At 34.5% G+C, this 20,097-nt stretch overlaps 4 protein-coding genes across 4 annotated transcripts; 2 read left to right on the forward strand and 2 right to left on the reverse strand.

The window, feature by feature from the left end:
- Window positions 1-301: 301 nt before the first annotated feature.
- LOC142224822 (uncharacterized) lies at window positions 302-943 on the reverse strand. The gene has a single exon (XM_075294605.1). The coding sequence runs from the start codon at window positions 941-943 to the stop codon at window positions 302-304; it is 642 nt and encodes a 213-aa protein (XP_075150720.1).
- Window positions 944-1,728: 785 nt separating this feature from the next.
- LOC142224823 (uncharacterized) lies at window positions 1,729-2,223 on the reverse strand. Its single transcript, XM_075294607.1, has one exon. It carries the CDS (start codon window positions 2,221-2,223, stop codon window positions 1,729-1,731), a length of 495 nt encoding a protein of 164 aa, XP_075150722.1.
- Window positions 2,224-9,589: 7,366 nt separating this feature from the next.
- On the forward strand, window positions 9,590-10,423 carry LOC142224824 (uncharacterized). Its single transcript, XM_075294608.1, has 2 exons — window positions 9,590-9,625; window positions 9,968-10,423. The coding sequence occupies exons 1-2, from the start codon at window positions 9,590-9,592 to the stop codon at window positions 10,421-10,423; spliced, it is 492 nt and encodes a 163-aa protein (XP_075150723.1).
- A 7,990-nt stretch (window positions 10,424-18,413) lies between these two features.
- Window positions 18,414-19,266, forward strand: LOC142224825 (uncharacterized). The gene is made up of 2 exons (XM_075294609.1): window positions 18,414-18,480; window positions 18,785-19,266. The coding sequence occupies exons 1-2, from the start codon at window positions 18,414-18,416 to the stop codon at window positions 19,264-19,266; spliced, it is 549 nt and encodes a 182-aa protein (XP_075150724.1).
- The last annotated feature ends 831 nt before the right edge of the window (window positions 19,267-20,097 follow it).

Here is a 20,097-nt window from a genome sequence, read left to right on the forward strand (position 1 = left end):
CACCATTCCTAGCTAATGCATGTACCACTTTATTAATTTTCGTATAATTAAAAGCACCATATGTCATGGATCTCTCTATGTGATGCACCACTGAGTGCAGGGCAGATTCTACAGATCTGCCCTTAATATAGGCATGCTGACAGATTGATAGTTTCCTGTCTAACTGGTTCCTTATATGATCATACAGTATCCTCTCCATCGTCTTTAGCAAGAAGGATGATAAGCTTATTAGTCTAAAATCCTTCGCCGTTCCATGTGATATCTTCCCCGCTTTAGGAATGAAGATTACCTTAACCTTCCATCAAGGCTTTGGTATATATCCAACACGCAATGAGGCCCTCATCGACTCCATATAGGATTCACTCAAGAGATCGAAAGACTCCTGAAGCATACATGGATATACCCCGTCCAAGCCTGGAGATTTATATGGGCCGATGCTGTCAATCGCCCATTTATCGCTGTCCATGGTCACCAAATCTAATATGTCCTTCTCAGCTCCTCGGTGGTCCATAGAAACAAGAATATCCGTTGTATCTCTGATCTCACACCCCGGGAAGTGCGTTTCCAATAACAGGTCTATAGTGTCATCAGGTGATTCGGTCCATTTTCCATTGCTGTTCTGCAAGTTACCTCTAAACTTAGGTTGCTTGGATAAGAACTTACGTAGTCTTGCTGTATCCTTAATATTAGAGAGTTGCTCTATCACGCGAATAAAATCCATTCTTTTAGCCTTCCTTGTCTCTTTTTTGAAAGTTTTCAGACAGTCTTTGTATTCATTCCATAGCTGCTCAGTTCCATGCCTTCTTGCCTCATTATAAAGCCTCCTAGACTTCCTCCTTAGATCCATTAGTTTCTTGCTCCACCAGGCCTTGTGTTTACTATCAAGTGTCCTGTTGGTAGGACACGATCTAACAAAGGAACGTGTAAGCCATCTTTCCACCATGTTCGCTGCATCCTCCACCTCCTCTATGCTGTCTATTTTTTTATTATAGCCCGGTGTTCTCAAACCACCCAAATGGTTTCTGAAACTGTTCCAATTTGTCCTTCTTGGATTCATTATTCATCAACATTTGTCTCCACACCGGTCTTCACATCAAATTCTATCTACTTTTGATCCGAGTAACTTATTTCGCTAGATACCCTCCAGTTTGAGACTGTTGTCCTTCTTGTAAAATTGCTGAAAGTCAAATCGAGAACTTCCTTCCTCGTACGGGTTTCGAAGGTGAAATCCGTTCCCCTATTGTGAACTTGTAACTGATTCTCCAGAATGTATTCCATCAAGCTTTCTCCTCTTGAATTAGTGTCTGTGCTCGCCCATAGCTCATGGTGAGCATTTTCGTCGCATCCTATTATAAAGTCTCTATTTTTGTCCCGACAGTACCTCACCAAATCTCTTACTGCCTGAGGCGGTGGCAGCAGAGTATCGTCGTGTGCAAAGTAAGCCGATGATAAAACCAACTGCCTAGAGTTCAGCTCCACGATCAGTGCCGTCTGATCAGAGCCACAAAATTGGTCTAAAAAGAAACACTTTATATTCTTTCTTATTAAAATGCATGTTCTCAGTTTATTTCCATCACAGCTCACAGTGATGCAGGTTTATCTGTACTAGTACTATAGCATCATTTACTTACTGAGCCATCCTTCAACCTTTCCTCCATATCCCTTAACGGTCTGACGAGAGGACTGCTTAGTCCCACACTAAAGCGATTACCATTTGGCTCGAGTTTATCAATCGTCTCCAGATTCTCTGGCAATATTACGCTTCTCCCAGCTTCGGTTGGGGGGGTCCATCTTTAGTATTGTCCAGTCCTCAGTGGGGTAGACTGCTCTATTTTGCGCCTTCAACATGGTCAGTAGGCGATCCTCTGGAAGTATGGGTCCCGTGATAAAGACCCGTACCCTAGGTTGCCGCTTGACCGGGATTAACCTTAGCTTCGAACCCTCCCATAACTCAAGTCCCTCAATAGTGCCCTTGAGCCATGCGAGGGTCTTACAATGCAAGATTTTATGTCCCTGCCTCGATTGTATATTCCCAAAGTAGGGAGTATATCCAGTCCCTTGGCAAATTTTTTCGGAGACTTCGAACAGCAATTTGCTCTCCAGGCGCTTCCAGTTCTCCTCTTTTATTCTTCTGTCCTTACTGGACTCATCGACAATTACTAGCTTAATACAAACCTTGTTGTATAGGTTTTCGCCCTGTTCGTTTCTGGGCTTTTTTATCATTGTGACCTCCGTTGAGGCCGAATCTTTAGTCCTGTAGTGTCACTCACTAAGTTAGAGTAGTCAAATGAAACGAACGAGTCCGATGATGAGTGAAGACTGAATTCATTTATTAAAGAAACATTATACGTAGGTAATTTACAAGAGAGTGATTATTGAACATATCTATTGGTACCAATGACAGTTAAAATGATATGATTTAGAGATGGCGCTATACCTCCCTTTTATATAAGAAATTTAAAACTAAATATTTTAAAGTTAAACTAGTGTGTAATATATAAAATAATATCTTATATATACCTCCCATTTACAAAGAAAACTTAAAATATAGAATTAAGGTGATCAAACTTAATAAACTAAGGATTTGTACTAAAACTTCATATATATTTACATTTTAAATTTCAAAAGTTCTTTATAATTTATTAATTATAATTAATTATAAAAATTGTTAAAGTTTTCTTATCCTATTTTTATGAACACATTTTTCTTTTCGTGTTAATTTATTATAAATTGTTACATTTACTCCATCGATATGTTTTACAATGAAAGGTCCTTCATATACATTTCCATGTTTATCGTATGGTTCTTTTTGTAATAAAACATTGTCATTAATATTTACATTCAAAGGGTTAGACAGTTTATCATGATATTGTTTGTTTCTGTTTTTATGTACCTCAATTAAACTTTTTGCAATAGAGTGAGTCTTTTGCAATCTAAATTTCACTTCGTGACTGTAATTTTCCAAGTTGTAAAGTGGATCTAAATTTGATTTTGTTTCATAAGGCATACGTACCGTTTTACCAAAAACAAGTTCAAATGGTGTGAATTTACAATCAAACACGATGTTAGGTGTAGTGTTATGATAGAAAGTGAAATATTTCAAATATGTATCCCAATCAGTTAGATTATCTTTCAAATAAGACCTAAGGTACTCATTGAATACGCGATGGTTTCGCTCTACTGTGCCTATGCTTTGATGATGGTATGCAGTCGAGAAATTTAGCTTAATTTTGAGAAATTTACACAGTTCCTTAAAAATTTCATTCTTGAACTCTGTTCCTGATCTGATCTTATTGTGTACATTGGTCCATATACTAAAATGAAATTCTCAAAAATGGCACGCGCAATCGTTTTTGCGGATTTATCGGGAACGGATATTGTGACCAAGTATTTGGTTAAATCGCACATTAGCGTAACTGCATATTTGTTTCCATATATAGATAATGGTAGAGGTCCTATTGTATCTAAAATTACAACATCAAATCCTTTCGTAGGTGTTGGTGTCAACACTAACTTTTCAGTATTGCCTGGTCTCACTTTATTGAGAAGACATTCAGAACAATTCTTAACAAATTTCGCAATATCTCTAGTCATCTTTTTCCAATAATATTTCGTCCTGATCTTTGCATATAATTTCTTTTGACCACAATGACCTCCTATAACGGGATCATTGTGATAAATTTGCATTATATTTTGTTTCTCGTCTTCGTTATTTACTCTAATAATTGGTTCTGTCAAAATTATTTCCAAAGTTTTTAAAATTTTTACACCATGATTTTTAAATTCTTGAATTGATTTAATTGTAAAAAATATATCATCTTTTGGCCATTCTGCCCTGAAGATTTTATGATTATTGGAGTCAGATTGCAACCTCGAAAGCATATAGTCTAGACTAAATGTTTCGTTAATAAACTTGAAATCGACAGAAAACAATATTTTAAATTTTTTATAAATATTTACTTTAAGTATACTCATATTCTCATTAACTTTTACTATTCTGGTTCTAATTTTTGCAATATTTTTATCGAAATTGTGTGAAAATTTGTCGTATATCTTTAGATCCCCTATTGGTTCGGGTATTTCGGTCTTGTCTATATCTTTTTGTTTGGACATCGCTCTTGTTTTGACAGCTAGAACCTTACTACAGTTTTTCAACCCTTGAATAGAAATTCTCGATAACGCATCAGCTCCTACGTTTTCTTTGCCTTTTATATATTCCACAACAAAGTTATATTCCGAAAGATCCAAACGAATTCTTGTTAACTTTGAAGTAGGGTCTTTCATATTAAACAAGTAGACTAAAGGACGGTGGTCCGATCGTACCGTAAATGATGTACCATATACGTATGGGCGAAACTGAGTTATAGCAAAGTGTATAGCTAAAAGTTCCAACTCAATAATTGGTTTATTTTGTTCAGATTTACTAAATGATTTAGATGCGAAGCAAATAGGCAAATCGTTTCCATTGAAATTTTGACTTAGTATTGCGCCACAACCGATTTTGGATGCATCCACGGTAATTAAAAATGGTTTGTGAAAATCTGGGTACTGTAATATTTCTGGTGACAATAAGAGAGCCTTCAGTTTATCGAATGAATTTTGACAATGTTCATTCCAGACAAAATCAACATTTTTCCTTGTCATACCATTTAATGGAGATGCTAAAGTTGCGAAATTTGGAATAAATTTCCGATAATAATTTGCGAAAGCTACGAAACGCCTTACTGCGTCCTTATCTTTTGGAACCTCGTAATTCCTTATGACATTTATCTTGGAGTCATCCGGTAAAAGTCCTTCTGCAGTACACCTGTGTCCCAGAAAAGTTACTTCAGGTCTAAAGAAATTACATTTGAGTGGATTTATTTTAAGATTGTGTTTCCTCAAAACCTTAAAAACATCTCTCAAATTATCTAAATGGTGTTGTTTGCTGCATCCGACAATTATAATGTCATCGACATAAAGAAATGATTTATTTGGTGGAAGTCCTGAAAAATCGATAGACATCATTCTTGAGAATGAATTTGGTGCGACATTCAGTCCAAAGGGTAAAACTTTCCAGCGAAAAGCACCACGGTCTGTACTAAATGAGGTGATGTCTCGCGAATCTGGATGTAAGGGAATTTGATGAAACCCTGAATATAAATCAATAATTGAAAAGTACTTTGCTCTTCCCAAGTTATCCAATATATCGTCAATTCGCGGTAGTGGGAACTTATCAGCAATAAGTTTTTTATTTACACCGCGATAGTCAACGCACATTCTATAAGATTTTCTATCATCTGGTGACTTTTTCGGAACAAGTATCAACGGACTATTATAATTAGACGTACTTGGCTCTATTAGGTCATTTTCTATTAATTTAGAAACCTGTCTGTTGATTTCATCTTTTTGAGAGTGAGCGAGACGGTAATTTTTTATATAAACAGGAGAATGATCGGCAAGTCGTAATTTTTGTTCGTAGAAATTGTTAACTGTCATTTTATCATCGCTTAGTGCAAAAATATCAGAAAATTCGTGACAAAGTGGAATCAAATCGTTGACTATGTAGGTAGGCATTTGTTTAATTAATACTTCTCTTAGTTTTGAATTTCGATCATCTGTTGGTATAGTTTTAGTTATGTTATATACATAAAAGTTGTCTAATTTTTCCGTTATAATATGGCTGGTATTAATGCATTTTGTTTCATCTGTAGTATTAATTATTCTCAATATGGGATTACTAGAATCGATTATACCCTTACCTATGAACACTCCATCGGCTACTTCCTGCGAATTGACAAAAAGCGGTCGTTCAGTCTTTGCTAATTTAAAAATCCTATAGACCTCACATCTAGGCGGAATAAAGCAGTTATTATTACTCGTGCCTTGGTTGATAGGTACTTTAAATCTTCTATTTTGAACAATAAGAGACAGTGTCATGTCTCCATAATCGATTTTACATGTGTTTTCTTTTAAGAAGTCTTTGCCAAGAATACCACTTGAAGGAATGTTGAAGGTATCATTAACCACATGAAAAATCTGAGGTATCGTACTACCTGAAATAGTTAAAAATGTTTTAATCGTCCCTAGAGTAAATACGGGATTCATCGTTATACCAGTGATACTGATTCTTTCGTTTTCATTTGCTACGACTCTTCGTTCAAGACAAGAAACTTTTATTAATGAAACGTCGGCTTGAGTATCAACAAGAAACGTACAGAAATTATTAGTGGCAGATAATTTAAAATTGACGAAATAGCAAAAATTTAAGTTCATGGAATAGACTGATTTAGTATTTGTAAAATTTATTAATTCTGGTCTTCCTCCTCCAACAACAACGTTTGTTGAGGGGCTTCCACGTTTAAAGATCTTACAGAAACCCTTTGACCCGATGTATTTGATCTGCCACCTCTATTATTTTCTCTGCGATTATTGCGAAAAGGAGTGTTATTCGTATTCTGTCTATTGTTTCCTCTGTTTTGGTAGGTTCCTTTATAATAATATCCACGATTGTTGCCCCTAGAAAAATTGTTATTGTGGTATCTATTAAAATTGGTTCTCCCAAACGAGTTGTTGCTGAAATGTGGACTATTGTTTCGATAGGCTAACACTTGATACTCTTTCTTCTCTGTGGCTTGTTCTACAACTAACTTTGCAACTACTTCTTTTGGGTCGGAGAAAACAGAAGATGCTAGTATTGACTTAATAAGATCCGATTTTGCATTCAAACGACAAACACTGACAGTTTGATCAATGGCCATTTGATGTGCTTTCGTTTTCGTTGCACCCTCAATAACAAGTGAGCGCTTTAAAGCATCGGCCAGTTCCTCGGCTTGTTTCGAAAACTCCGCGTAGTCATTGTTTCTTACATTAAGAGCAGCTATCTTTCCTGCTATAACCTTCGAATCGTCTGGCTTTATTCTAGTTCGAAGTGCATTTTTTATCACATCAATAGAAGTTATAGTCTCCGGCAGAGCTTCTCTAGCTTTACCTTCAAGTTTGGATTTTATAAAACATAAGAAAGTCAAACGTAAATTGTCTTCAGTTAGATCTTCAATCAAATTAATTTTATCCAAAAATGATTCTAATCCGAGTGGATTTCCATCATAATTATCTCTAATAATGCTAGCGCACATACTAACATATGACTTTTTCTGTTCTGCTGACGCCATTTTATTATCTGTCTCTATTGTATCTTTTTGCTCTAAATTTACGTCACTATCTGATTGGTATTCACTCTCACTATCTGTCATAGCTTCCTTTTCTATAAGTTTAAATAATTCAACATTTTCGGGCACTTTCACTCTACAATTAAGTTTGCCAAAACATTTCACAAGAATCTCACGACAATGTTTTATTTTTCCCAGAACAACTTCTAGTTCATTATTTGAAAAAAACCAAACTATTTTCTGCCGAAAATTTTAAAATAGAATTATAGCTTTCAATTAAAAGATCAACGTATTCATTTATTTTAGTTTCGTTTGTGGAAATTGGCCTTTTTTGTAGAATTCTTTTCTTTATTTTGTAAAATTTGTCAATATATTCATTCCAATTTTTCGATATTGTTTCAGACATCTGAATAAGTTTACTTTAAAATAGAAAAGAATTATTGACAAACTTACAAACAAAACTTAAAATTTCCTTAACGTTATCTTCATGCTGTTTTTTTTTCTACTATGGCCTTTAAACAAATATACAAATATTAATTATGATTATTAGAATTATTTATTTTCTCTTTCATTTTCCCATATGAATTTGTCTTAACTTAAATCTTCTTGTTTTAACTTAAATCTTCTTACAACTACTATTTAAGTGAAAACAATTTTTTTTCTGTTTTGTTTACATTTTTTTATAAATTTTTTTTGATTTATTTTTATATTCATACATCTTCCAATAGTACTTCTAATGAAAACAAAATAAGTGATGCTTCTTCTTCTCTGGTATGCAGTAGATTGTGTGTAGTAAGAGAAAAATAATTAACATGTATAACAGTTTTGACATCCATGTTAAATCAACAGACTACTAAAAGAGAACCATCTTCAGTTTTTTTTATTATGCTCTCTCCTCTTCATTTATGGGATGATCCATCATTATCTTCGATCCTCTTTGTATGTAAATTGCATTTGTACAAATGTCATGACCAACATAACTTCAGATGAAAACCAGTTTAGCATAGCAAAAAAAAGATAACGGCATTTATTTTTTTCAGTCCCCAATTGGTTATATTGTTCTTATTGCATTGGTTTATTGCACCACATGTTCTGATAGGTTATATAATATTCTACGTAAATTTGTTCTTATTTTTCCGATTCGAGCAATAACTTCGGTTTTCATTTTATGTTATTATAAAAAAAATATTTTATTTAAATGTTCACGATCAATTAACTTAAATGTTCACTGTGGAATGATTATCACACTTCTTAAATTTGTTTTTCAGTATATTTAAAATATATACTTTTTTTTTAATGTTTTCATAAAATTATTCATCCACATTCGGCTACAATTGTTTTTTTCTCAGCACAACAAACTTCTTTTCGACTAATAATCTTTTTTTTGCAATATTGTTTCTAGATGTTTAATTGTTTCAGAAGTCTTCTTTTATTAATGCACTTTTTCTCTGGTCACGGTCGCCATGTAGTGTCACTCACTAAGTTAGAGTAGTCAAATGAAACGAACGAGTCCGATGATGAGTGAAGACTGAATTCATTTATTAAAGAAACATTATACGTAGGTAATTTCCGAGCCTGGCTCGGCTTTCCTTTCGAGTCCGCTAATGGACTGGACGCACACAATTACCCTTCTCGGTCTATCTTTCCCCTGACCTGGGAACGAGAAGACGAGCTTGGCTCATTCATCTCGTTTATATTGCGATCCGCTTCAGCTTTGGCTAAATCGGTGCGTTCGGTAGGGCAAAAGTTCAATTTCGAAGAGTTACATTCTCTTAATATTAAGTTACCTTCAATGAGCTCCTTCTTGGTTAACTCTCATTTTTTAAAGTTTCATTTGCTTTGAGGAGGCGCCTCGAGTCATTTTCCGACATATCCTTCTTACCTGTTAATCTCTGCTTCACTTTAAAGGCCTCTTTGACCCTTAGAAAGAAGAAAGAGTCAGTGGAGGATATGTCATCCGATTTATCCCCAGACACTCCCACATCGCGCATCGCTTCCACCAGCGAACCAGCTTCGCTGATCGGCGTATTCGAAATTGCCTTCTGTTTTTCGTGCTCACCAACAAGAGCCTTTGCATTCCTGAGCCTCATGGCCTCCATCTCCATCAACTGATCCTTCTTCTCCAACCTACGAATACATAGTCTTGCATTTTTCAAGGATGCCCTCGAAAGTGTCGACGATGCATTCGAGGTTAAGTCGTCAGCAACGTAAACATCTGGTTTCACGTTAACGTTATCACTCATATTTCCTAAATCAATTTGCAAAGATTTCCTCTTAAAAAAATTATCTTAATGTCAAGAAAAAACATAGTAAAATACACATCTGTTACTACTGGCGCCATCTATTGGCGTGTATATATCACTTACCATATTGATATAGAAAAACTACAGCGCCATCTGTCGGCGAGTATATGACAACCACCATCTTTACATATAAATACTATGCAATTTCCATCAGCATTGCCAGATTCAAGAACAGTAAGAGAAGAGATAGTGATCAGGTGATTAAAGTTGAGGAGAAAAACAATTTAAATCTTTCGGTGGTGTCAATAATGTTCATTTTGAATAATTTTTCTACCAGTTTATTATTTTTCGTTCGGAGTGTTGAAGTCCTATGAACTATCAAAATATATTGTGAATATTTGACGAAAGATTCCAAATGTAATGTAATAGACGCAATTGAATTTAAGAATAAAACCAGAAACATTAAGATTGAGGACAATGAAACTATGATTTCGTTCGACCTAATATCTCTTTTTCCAAGCATTCCGGTAAATTTTAGACGATCTGTTCTGTATTTTGAATAAAAATGACGTTCAGGCTACTTTATTAGCTTTAAACGCATTTGATAGACAAACTCAATTTACGATGGAAACAGAAGAGGACAACAAGTTACCATACTTAGATACTATAATTCTAAGGCACACAAATGGAATAAAAATTAACTGGTATCAAAAACCAACAGCCACAGGACGATTGATAAATTTCAACTCCAAACATCCTAGACGAATCATAATGAATACGGCTACAAATTTTATAAGAAGAGTACACGATATTAGCGATGAAATATTTCATAAGGACAACGAGGATAAGATAAGGACTATATTACGATTAAATGATTTCCCGAATAAAACGATTGACGACCTAATTCAACACGTCAAAGAACGAAAACACACCAAACATGACGAAATTGAACCCAAAATTTACAAACCCTTGACATATATTCCCGGATTCACAGAAAGATTCAAATTATCAAATATGTTTAATAAGGACTAATTTCACATTTCACAAAGGAATCACAATAATGTAAATAAATTCTTCAGTAAGACAAAATCCAAAACCAAGAAAGATGATATGTCGAACGTAGTAAATAGGATAAAATGCGATGGGAAAGAATCTGATACTTGCCGAAAAGTATATATTGGTACAACAAAAACTAAATTAAAAACTAGAATCTCAGGGCATAAATCTGATTAGAAAGCCACTGACAAGCCCTTAGAGCAAAAGCCGGCACTTGCAGCACATTGCACTCTAACAGGACATAAGCCAAATCTTAGGGACGTAGATATTTTGACGCAAGAAACCAACTATAAGAGGAGATTTACACTGGAGATGTTACATATTATAAATGTACCTCCAGAAAGACGGATGAATTTTAAGACTGATACAGACCATTGTGCACATATTTATAGAAATATTGTACAAAAATATAAAAATCAAATTAGCCTTTAGTGTAAATTTACTCGTTTGCCAATAAGTTCATTGTTCTTTACTTCTAAAACTAATTATCAATATTTTTGGATTTTGATATATATTTTTGTTTATTACTGTGTAAAATGTTTTCTGTTATTTGTTTAAAGAAATTTCCCTGAAGACGAACATCGGAGATGTTTCGAAATATTGGATAATTTTAAATAAAAATACAACTCAAAACAACAACAACTGTTTTTATTCATATGACCTCAAGCTGAACTAAACAAATATAAGAATTTCGTGTTTTACTTGACCACAATGATTCTTTTACAACTATAGGCCGGTATGCACCTCTAGCGAAAAATTTCATTCCCATAAGAAATGCATTGCTATTTATGCTAACGAAATTTTCGGTAGCGTTCAATTTCGTAAGCTGGTACGCACCTCTAATGAAAATAACAGGGTTGTCAAAAGCATATTTTGGCAGCAAACATTTAATTTATTACAATCATTGTGTGCGTAAAAGTTTTAAAAGGTCTGTAAATAATAAACAATTTATTTGAGGAATATTTGGAACATATATTAACAATTTTTAAAAGCGATTAGCTGGTTTAAAATTTGTGTACACAGCCCTGTTTTTTTGTTGTAGACTTAAATAAATTTTCTGATAGTTTGAAGGGGCTCTTATTGGCGTCGTTCTATATTTATTGACAAAGACGCCTAATTATTGCACTCATGCGATACTTTTTTGTAGTAACTTGGCGTGGTACACCTTCTCATTATTGATTCCGCTTTTGCGAGGAGTTTTGGATATCGTATACGACTGTTTTCAACGTGGTGGGGATTCTCAGAAGCTCCGTCAAATTCAAAAAATCTTGACAGGGGAATCACATAAACGTGTGATATCCATAGTGTTGTCATCCAGCCACTTCGACAGTGTTTTTCCATTTGGGTTATCTGAACTATCATCACCCCATACCAAATTCCTTGAGTTCAAGTCACCGCCCAGGATCTGATTCGAATGTGTCTGTTACATGGAATGTAAAGCGAACCAAGTATTTGTTGTTTCCATGGTTAGACTATGAATCAATTTGTACTAAACATTATTTAATTCCAACACTATCATGCGTGTGTATTTGTATGAAACCGAACGACAAGCAGCAATATCGATTATGTCTTCGAGCGTAACTTATACGGCATTCTCACCAAGCATTTTTTGGGGTTTGTAACGTATTCCCTTTATAAGCACTTCAAAACGAGTCGTTTTCACCATTCAAGTTCAGAACACATGTTTCCTCAAAAACACGTCAATTTTTTAATGTAAACGGCCCTAATTTGGAATATGCTCTGACAGAACATATCCTTTTCAAGATATATGTCAAATTATTAAAATTAATTTAATAGAAAAAACGAATAAACAAAGGCTTTAAAAACATAGGGATGTGAAAATAATTTAAAAATTTTTTCCCTTTGCGATCGCGTTATTTATTTGAACAAACGGTACGTATATTATATTATATATTAGAGTAAATGGGAATTTCGAATTTCCATGGCAACGGTCAAACTAAAACATCTCAACTCGGAGTGAACGGTGAAATTTTTTGGAAAAACGAATGAGTAAAACGGGTCTGTGGAAACATAGCATTATAGTGTATCCAAAATTTAGGATATGTGCGACACGAACAGCTGATGACAGTGTTGCATATTTTTTTGGAGAAGTCCTGGATACTATTATTTTCTTTCTTTTAGTCCGTGACTGCTTAGGGTATCCTTAGAAAACAGTCTTAGGGCCAGTTTCTCATTGTCTTGTTATTATTTATCGTGTCGATAAAACAGCTGATCCCATACAAACATTTTACTAACCGGAGGTCTATCCACCGGTAAAAATTAATCGGAGGATGAGAAACTGGCCATTAATGTTCATTTTTAATTTGACTCGAAATTGTTTGAAAAAATATTGAGTAGCGATGCATTTCAATTTGAGGGTAACAGTTGAGCAAATATTGAATGTGTGTTAAATTTTACTGTTGATGGTAATGTCTGTTTTTGTTGAGAACGAGATTTTCTCAACAATTTCTCAACTTGAATATTACCCTAATTCTTTGAAAATATGTTGAAATTTAGCATTTTTCAAACGTTTGTGTTTATTGTGTACCCCGTAAACACAGGATGAGCGTTTTTCAAATTCAACAACTTTCCAGTTTGAGGGTAAATATAATTTGCCAATATGTCAAAATGTTGACGAAATCTTTGAAAAGGTGTTGAAGATAATATGAGAAAACTTTGACAAAACACTACCCTAAAATGCAGCGAAAATACCATGTGGTTTTCAACACGTATTTGTGCAACGAAGTTCATGGTCAATTGGAAGAAATAAAAAAAATTGGAAAATTTTAGACAAATAACTGAATTTACTCCAAATATTTTATAATAATAGGTAAGTGAAAATAAAAACTGAAATAAACCTTTAAAGAAGTCACTAAATGTAGATCTCTTTGCAGAAAACTAAAATTATGGATTCTACATCTTGCAAACATTAACAAGCTGACCATTGAAAAATGTGTGGCTTATCGACAAGAAAAAGGTTCCAGATACAACAGTTCCATAGATACAACAGTTGTCAAAGTAATCAGACGTGTATATAATGCGCTTTACAGACTATCAGTTATTCCGGACGGAATGTCGGTGTTTGTAAGGAATCGTACAGTGTGTCGGATCGATACGACTTGTCGGACTTAACTTATAATGTGCACAATATATGGGATATATTCGACACGAGCACTGTCGTCCGGAATAACTGATAGTCTGTAAAGCGCATAAAGCACTCTAATACGGTGTTCTCGCCAAGCATGTTTTGGGGTTTGAAATGTTTTCCCTTCAAAACGAGTCGTTTTCGCCATACTAAAAAACAAGTTCAAATCCAAGTTTTCCTCCAAAACACGTCAATTTTAGAATGTGAACCCACCTAATTTGGAATATACCCCAAATAACATACCCTATTCAAAATATATGTCAAAATATTGAAATAAGTTTCATAAAAAAAGAATAAACAAAGGCTTTTAAGAACATGGACATGTGAAAATAACATAAAAACTTGTTTCCCTTTGCGCTCGCGGTAATTATTTGGACATAGGTTGCATATATGGAATTTCGAGTAAATGTGAATTTCTAGTTTCCATGGTAACTGTCAAACTAAAACATCTCAACCCGGTGTGAACGGTGAAATGTTTTGGAAAAACGAATGAGGAAAACGAGTCGGTGGGAACATAGCATAAATAAATTGAAATTTCTATACGAAAATATCACTGAAATATCTCAAAAATACATTTAATCTTTTGGGATAAGTGTCCTTTTCATAAAATAAAACGATTCCTACGGAATCATGGATATGCGATGCGGAAAATGTAAAAACACTTGTCGGGATACAGATATAAAATGTGGAGGTTACTGCGAGAGAATGTTTCATACAAGATGTGTGGCACTCCCTAAATATGATTTTGACTCGCTTTTTAAATGCCCGAATATCAAATATGTTTGTGATGATTGCCTGAGTTTAATAAAAACAACGAATGAAAGTTATAAAAGTCTTTACAAACTTGTCAAGAAAAATGAATTAAAAATGCACCCAGAAAACAAATTCGTTGCCTCAACCGAATTATTTGCCAACCGAAAGCAGGTGGTTCCATCAACTATCAATGATATCTGTCAGCACAACTAACATTTGGCAATTGTAACTACATGGTGGTATGTTGGATCAACTTTGCATTGGTTGTCGCAATTTCATATTAATTGTTTTGTTTGTTGGTGCAACCGCCCTCGATTTTCTTTACTATTATCCTAACCAAATTCCAATATCAAATGAAAGGGCAGATTATATTGAGATTTTATTAATTTATTACAAGATTTACAATCATAATAAACTACGAAAATAAATACAACAAAGGCTTTTGATCTACATATATGTGAGATCAATTTACATTACAATTTACAATTTTTATAGGTAATGTTTGTATACCAATGACAGATGGTTATTAGGTTGCAATTATGTGGTCAAACTACACACTTCTTAAATTTGTTTTTCAGTATATTTAAAATATATACTTTTTTTTAATGTTTTCATAAAATTATTCATCCACATTCGGCTACAATTGTTTTTTTCTCAGCACAACAAACTTCTTTTCGACTAATAATCTTTTTTTTTTTGCAATATTGTTTCTAGATGTTTAATTGTTTCAGAAGTCTTCTTTTATTAATGCACTTTTTCTCTGGTCACGGTCGCCATGTAGTGTCACTCACTAAGTTAGAGTAGTCAAATGAAACGAACGAGTCCGATGATGAGTGAAGACTGAATTCATTTATTAAAGAAACATTATACGTAGGTAATTTACAAGAGAGTGATTATTGAACATATCTATTGGTACCAATGACAGTTAAAATGATATGATTTAGAGATGGCGCTATACCCTTGTGTCGTCCATATTCCTCGGATTCATGGATAAATGACACATTATCTGCCGGAAGTTTTAGATCCATTAGCATTCTCGGCGGGATTCCGAGCCTGGCTCGGCTTTCCTTTCGAGTCCGCTAATGGACTGGACGCACACAATTACCCTTCTCGGTCTATCTTTCCCCTGACCTGGGAACGAGAAGACGAGCTTGGCTCATTCATCTCGTTTATATTGCGATCCGCTTCAGCTTTGGCTAAATCGGTGCGTTCGGTAGGGCAAAAGTTCAATTTCGAAGAGTTACATTCTCTTAATATTAAGTTACCTTCAATGAGCTCCTTCTTGGTTAACTCTCATTTTTTTATAGTTTCATTTGCTTTGAGGAGGCGCCTCGAGTCATTTTCCGACATATCCTTCTTACCTGTTAATCTCTGCTTCACTTTAAAGGCCTCTTTGACCCTTAGAAAGAAGAAAGAGTCAGTGGAGGATATGTCATCCGATTTATCCCCAGACACTCCCACATCGCGCATCGCTTCCACCAGCGAACCAGCTTCGCTGATCGGCGTATTCGAAATTGCCTTCTGTTTTTCGTGCTCACCAACAAGAGCCTTTGCATTCCTGAGCCTCATGGCCTCCATCTCCATCAACTGATCCTTCTTCTCCAACCTACGAATACATAGTCTTGCATTTTTCAAGGATGCCCTCGAAAGTGTCGACGATGCATTCGAGGTTAAGTCGTCAGCAACGTAAACATCTGGTTTCACGTTAACGTTATCACTCATATTTCCTAAATCAATTTGCAAAGATTTCCTCTTAAAAAAATTATCTTAATGTCAAGAAAAAACATAGTAAAATACACATCTGTTACTACTGGCGCCATCTATTGGCGTGTGTATATCACTTACCATATTGATATAGAAAACTACAGCGCCATCTGTCGGCGAGTATATGACAACCACCATCTTTACATATAAATACTATGCAATTTCCATCAGCATTGCCAGATTCAAGAACAATTGAAATTTCTATACGAAAATATCACTGAAATATCTCAAAAATACATTTAATCTTTTGGGATAAGTGTCCTTTTCATAAAATAAAACGATTCCTACGGAATCATGGATATGCGATGCGGAAAATGTAAAAACACTTGTCGGGATACAGATATAAAATGTGGAGGTTACTGCGAGAGAATGTTTCATACAAGATGTGTGGCACTCCCTAAATATGATTTTGACTCGCTTTTTAAATGCCCGAATATCAAATATATTTGTAATGATTGCCAGAGTTTAATAAAAACAACGAATGAAAGTTATAAAAGTCTTTACAAACTTGTCAAGAAAAATGAATTAAAAATGCACCCAGAAAACAAATTCGTTGCCTCAACCGAATTATTTGCCAACCGAAAGCAGGTGGTTCCATCAACTATCAATGATATCTGTCAGCACAACTAACATTTGGCAATTGTAACTACATGGTGGTATGTTGGATCAACTTTGCATTGGTTGTCGCAATTTCATATTAATTGTTTTGTTTGTTGGTGCAACCGCCCTCGATTTTCTTTACTATTATCCTAACCAAATTCCAATATCAAATGAAAGGGCAGATTATATTGAGATTTTATTAATTTATTACAAGATTTACAATCATAATAAACTACGAAAATAAATACAACAAAGGCTTTTGATCTACATATATGTGAGATCAATTTACATTACAATTTACAATTTTTATAGGTAATGTTTGTATACCAATGACAGATGGTTATTAGGTTGCAATTATGTGGTCAAACTACACACTTCTTAAATTTGTTTTTCAGTATATTTAAAATATATACTTTTTTTTAATGTTTTCATAAAATTATTCATCCACATTCGGCTACAATTGTTTTTTTCTCAGCACAACAAACTTCTTTTCGACTAATAATCTTTTTTTTTTGCAATATTGTTTCTAGATGTTTAATTGTTTCAGAAGTCTTCTTTTATTAATGCACTTTTTCTCTGGTCACGGTCGCCATGTAGTGTCACTCACTAAGTTAGAGTAGTCAAATGAAACGAACGAGTCCGATGATGAGTGAAGACTGAATTCATTTATTAAAGAAACATTATACGTAGGTAATTTACAAGAGAGTGATTATTGAACATATCTATTGGTACCAATGACAGTTAAAATGATATGATTTAGAGATGGCGCTATACCCTTGTGTCGTCCATATTCCTCGGATTCATGGATAAATGACACATTATCTGCCGGAAGTTTTAGATCCATTAGCATTCTCGGCGGGATTCCGAGCCTGGCTCGGCTTTCCTTTCGAGTCCGCTAATGGACTGGACGCACACAATTACCCTTCTCGGTCTATCTTTCCCCTGACCTGGGAACGAGAAGACGAGCTTGGCTCATTCATCTCGTTTATATTGCGATCCGCTTCAGCTTTGGCTAAATCGGTGCGTTCGGTAGGGCAAAAGTTCAATTTCGAAGAGTTACATTCTCTTAATATTAAGTTACCTTCAATGAGCTCCTTCTTGGTTAACTCTCATTTTTTAAAGTTTCATTTGCTTTGAGGAGGCGCCTCGAGTCATTTTCCGACATATCCTTCTTACCTGTTAATCTCTGCTTCACTTTAAAGGCCTCTTTGACCCTTAGAAAGAAGAAAGAGTCAGTGGAGGATATGTCATCCGATTTATCCCCAGACACTCCCACATCGCGCATCGCTTCCACCAGCGAACCAGCTTCGCTGATCGGCGTATTCGAAATTGCCTTCTGTTTTTCGTGCTCACCAACAAGAGCCTTTGCATTCCTGAGCCTCATGGCCTCCATCTCCATCAACTGATCCTTCTTCTCCAACCTACGAATACATAGTCTTGCATTTTTCAAGGATGCCCTCGAAAGTGTCGACGATGCATTCGAGGTTAAGTCGTCAGCAACGTAAACATCTGGTTTCACGTTAACGTTATCACTCATATTTCCTAAATCAATTTGCAAAGATTTCCTCTTAAAAAAATTATCTTAATGTCAAGAAAAAACATAGTAAAATACACATCTGTTACTACTGGCGCCATCTATTGGCGTGTGTATATCACTTACCATATTGATATAGAAAAACTACAGCGCCATCTGTCGGCGAGTATATGACAACCACCATCTTTACATATAAATACTATGCAATTTCCATCAGCATTGCCAGATTCAAGAACAGTAAGAGAAGAGATAGTGATCAGGTGATTAAAGTTGAGGAGAAAAACAATTTAAATCTTTCGGTGGTGTCAATAATGTTCATTTTGAATAATTTTTCTACCAGTTTATTATTTTTCGTTTGGAGTGTTGAAGTCCTATGAACTATCAAAATATATTGTGAATATTTGACGAAAGATTCCAAATGTAATGTAATAGACGCAATTGAATTTAAGAATAAAACCAGAAACATTAAGATTGAGGACAATGAAACTATGATTTCGTTCGACCTAATATCTCTTTTTCCAAGCATTCCGGTAAATTTTAGACGATCTGTTCTGTATTTTGAATAAAAATGACGTTCAGGCTACTTTATTAGCTTTAAACGCATTTGATAGACAAACTCAATTTACGATGGAAACAGAAGAGGACAACAAGTTACCATACTTAGATACTATAATTCTAAGGCACACAAATGGAATAAAAATTAACTGGTATCAAAAACCAACAGCCACAGGACGATTGATAAATTTCAACTCCAAACATCCTAGACGAATCATAATGAATACGGCTACAAATTTTATAAGAAGAGTACACGATATTAGCGATGAAATATTTCATAAGGACAACGAGGATAAGATAAGGACTATATTACGATTAAATGATTTCCCGAATAAAACGATTGACGACCTAATTCAACACGTCAAAGAACGAAAACACACCAAACATGACGAAATTGAACCCAAAATTTACAAACCCTTGACATATATTCCCGGATTCACAGAAAGATTCAAATTATCAAATGTTTAATAAGGACTAATTTCACATTTCACAAAGGAATCACAATAATGTAAATAAATTCTTCAGTAAGACAAAATCCAAAACCAAGAAAGATGATATGTCGAACGTAGTATATAGGATAAAATGCGATGGGAAAGAATCTGATACTTGCCGAAAAGTATATATTGGTACAACAAAAACTAAATTAAAAACTAGAATCTCAGGGCATAAATCTGATTAGAAAGCCACTGACAAGCCCTTAGAGCAAAAGCCGGCACTTGCAGCACATTGCACTCTAACAGGACATAAGCCAAATCTTAGGGACGTAGATATTTTGACGCAAGAAACCAACTATAAGAGGAGATTTACACTGGAGATGTTACATATTATAAATGTACCTCCAGAAAGACGGATGAATTTTAAGACTGATACAGACCATTGTGCACATATTTATAGAAATATTGTACAAAAATATAAAAATCAAATTAGCCTTTAGTGTAAATTTACTCGTTTGCCAATAAGTTCATTGTTCTTTACTTCTAAAAGTAATTATCAATATTTTTGGATTTTGATATATATTTTTGTTTATTACTGTGTAAAATGTTTTCTGTTATTTGTTTAAAGAAATTTCCCTGAAGACGAACATCGGAGATGTTTCGAAATATTGGATAATTTTAAATAAAAATACAACTCAAAACAACAACAACTGTTTTTATTCATATGACCTCAAGCTGAACTAAACAAATATAAGAATTTCGTGTTTTACTTGACCACAATGATTCTTTTACAACTATAGGCCGGTATGCACCTCTAGCGAAAAATTTCATTCCCATAAGAAATGCATTGCTATTTATGCTAACG

Source organism: Haematobia irritans, chromosome 2 (assembly GCF_050003625.1).
Source record: "Haematobia irritans isolate KBUSLIRL chromosome 2, ASM5000362v1, whole genome shotgun sequence".
In the NCBI taxonomy this organism is placed as follows: domain Eukaryota; kingdom Metazoa; phylum Arthropoda; class Insecta; order Diptera; family Muscidae; genus Haematobia; species Haematobia irritans.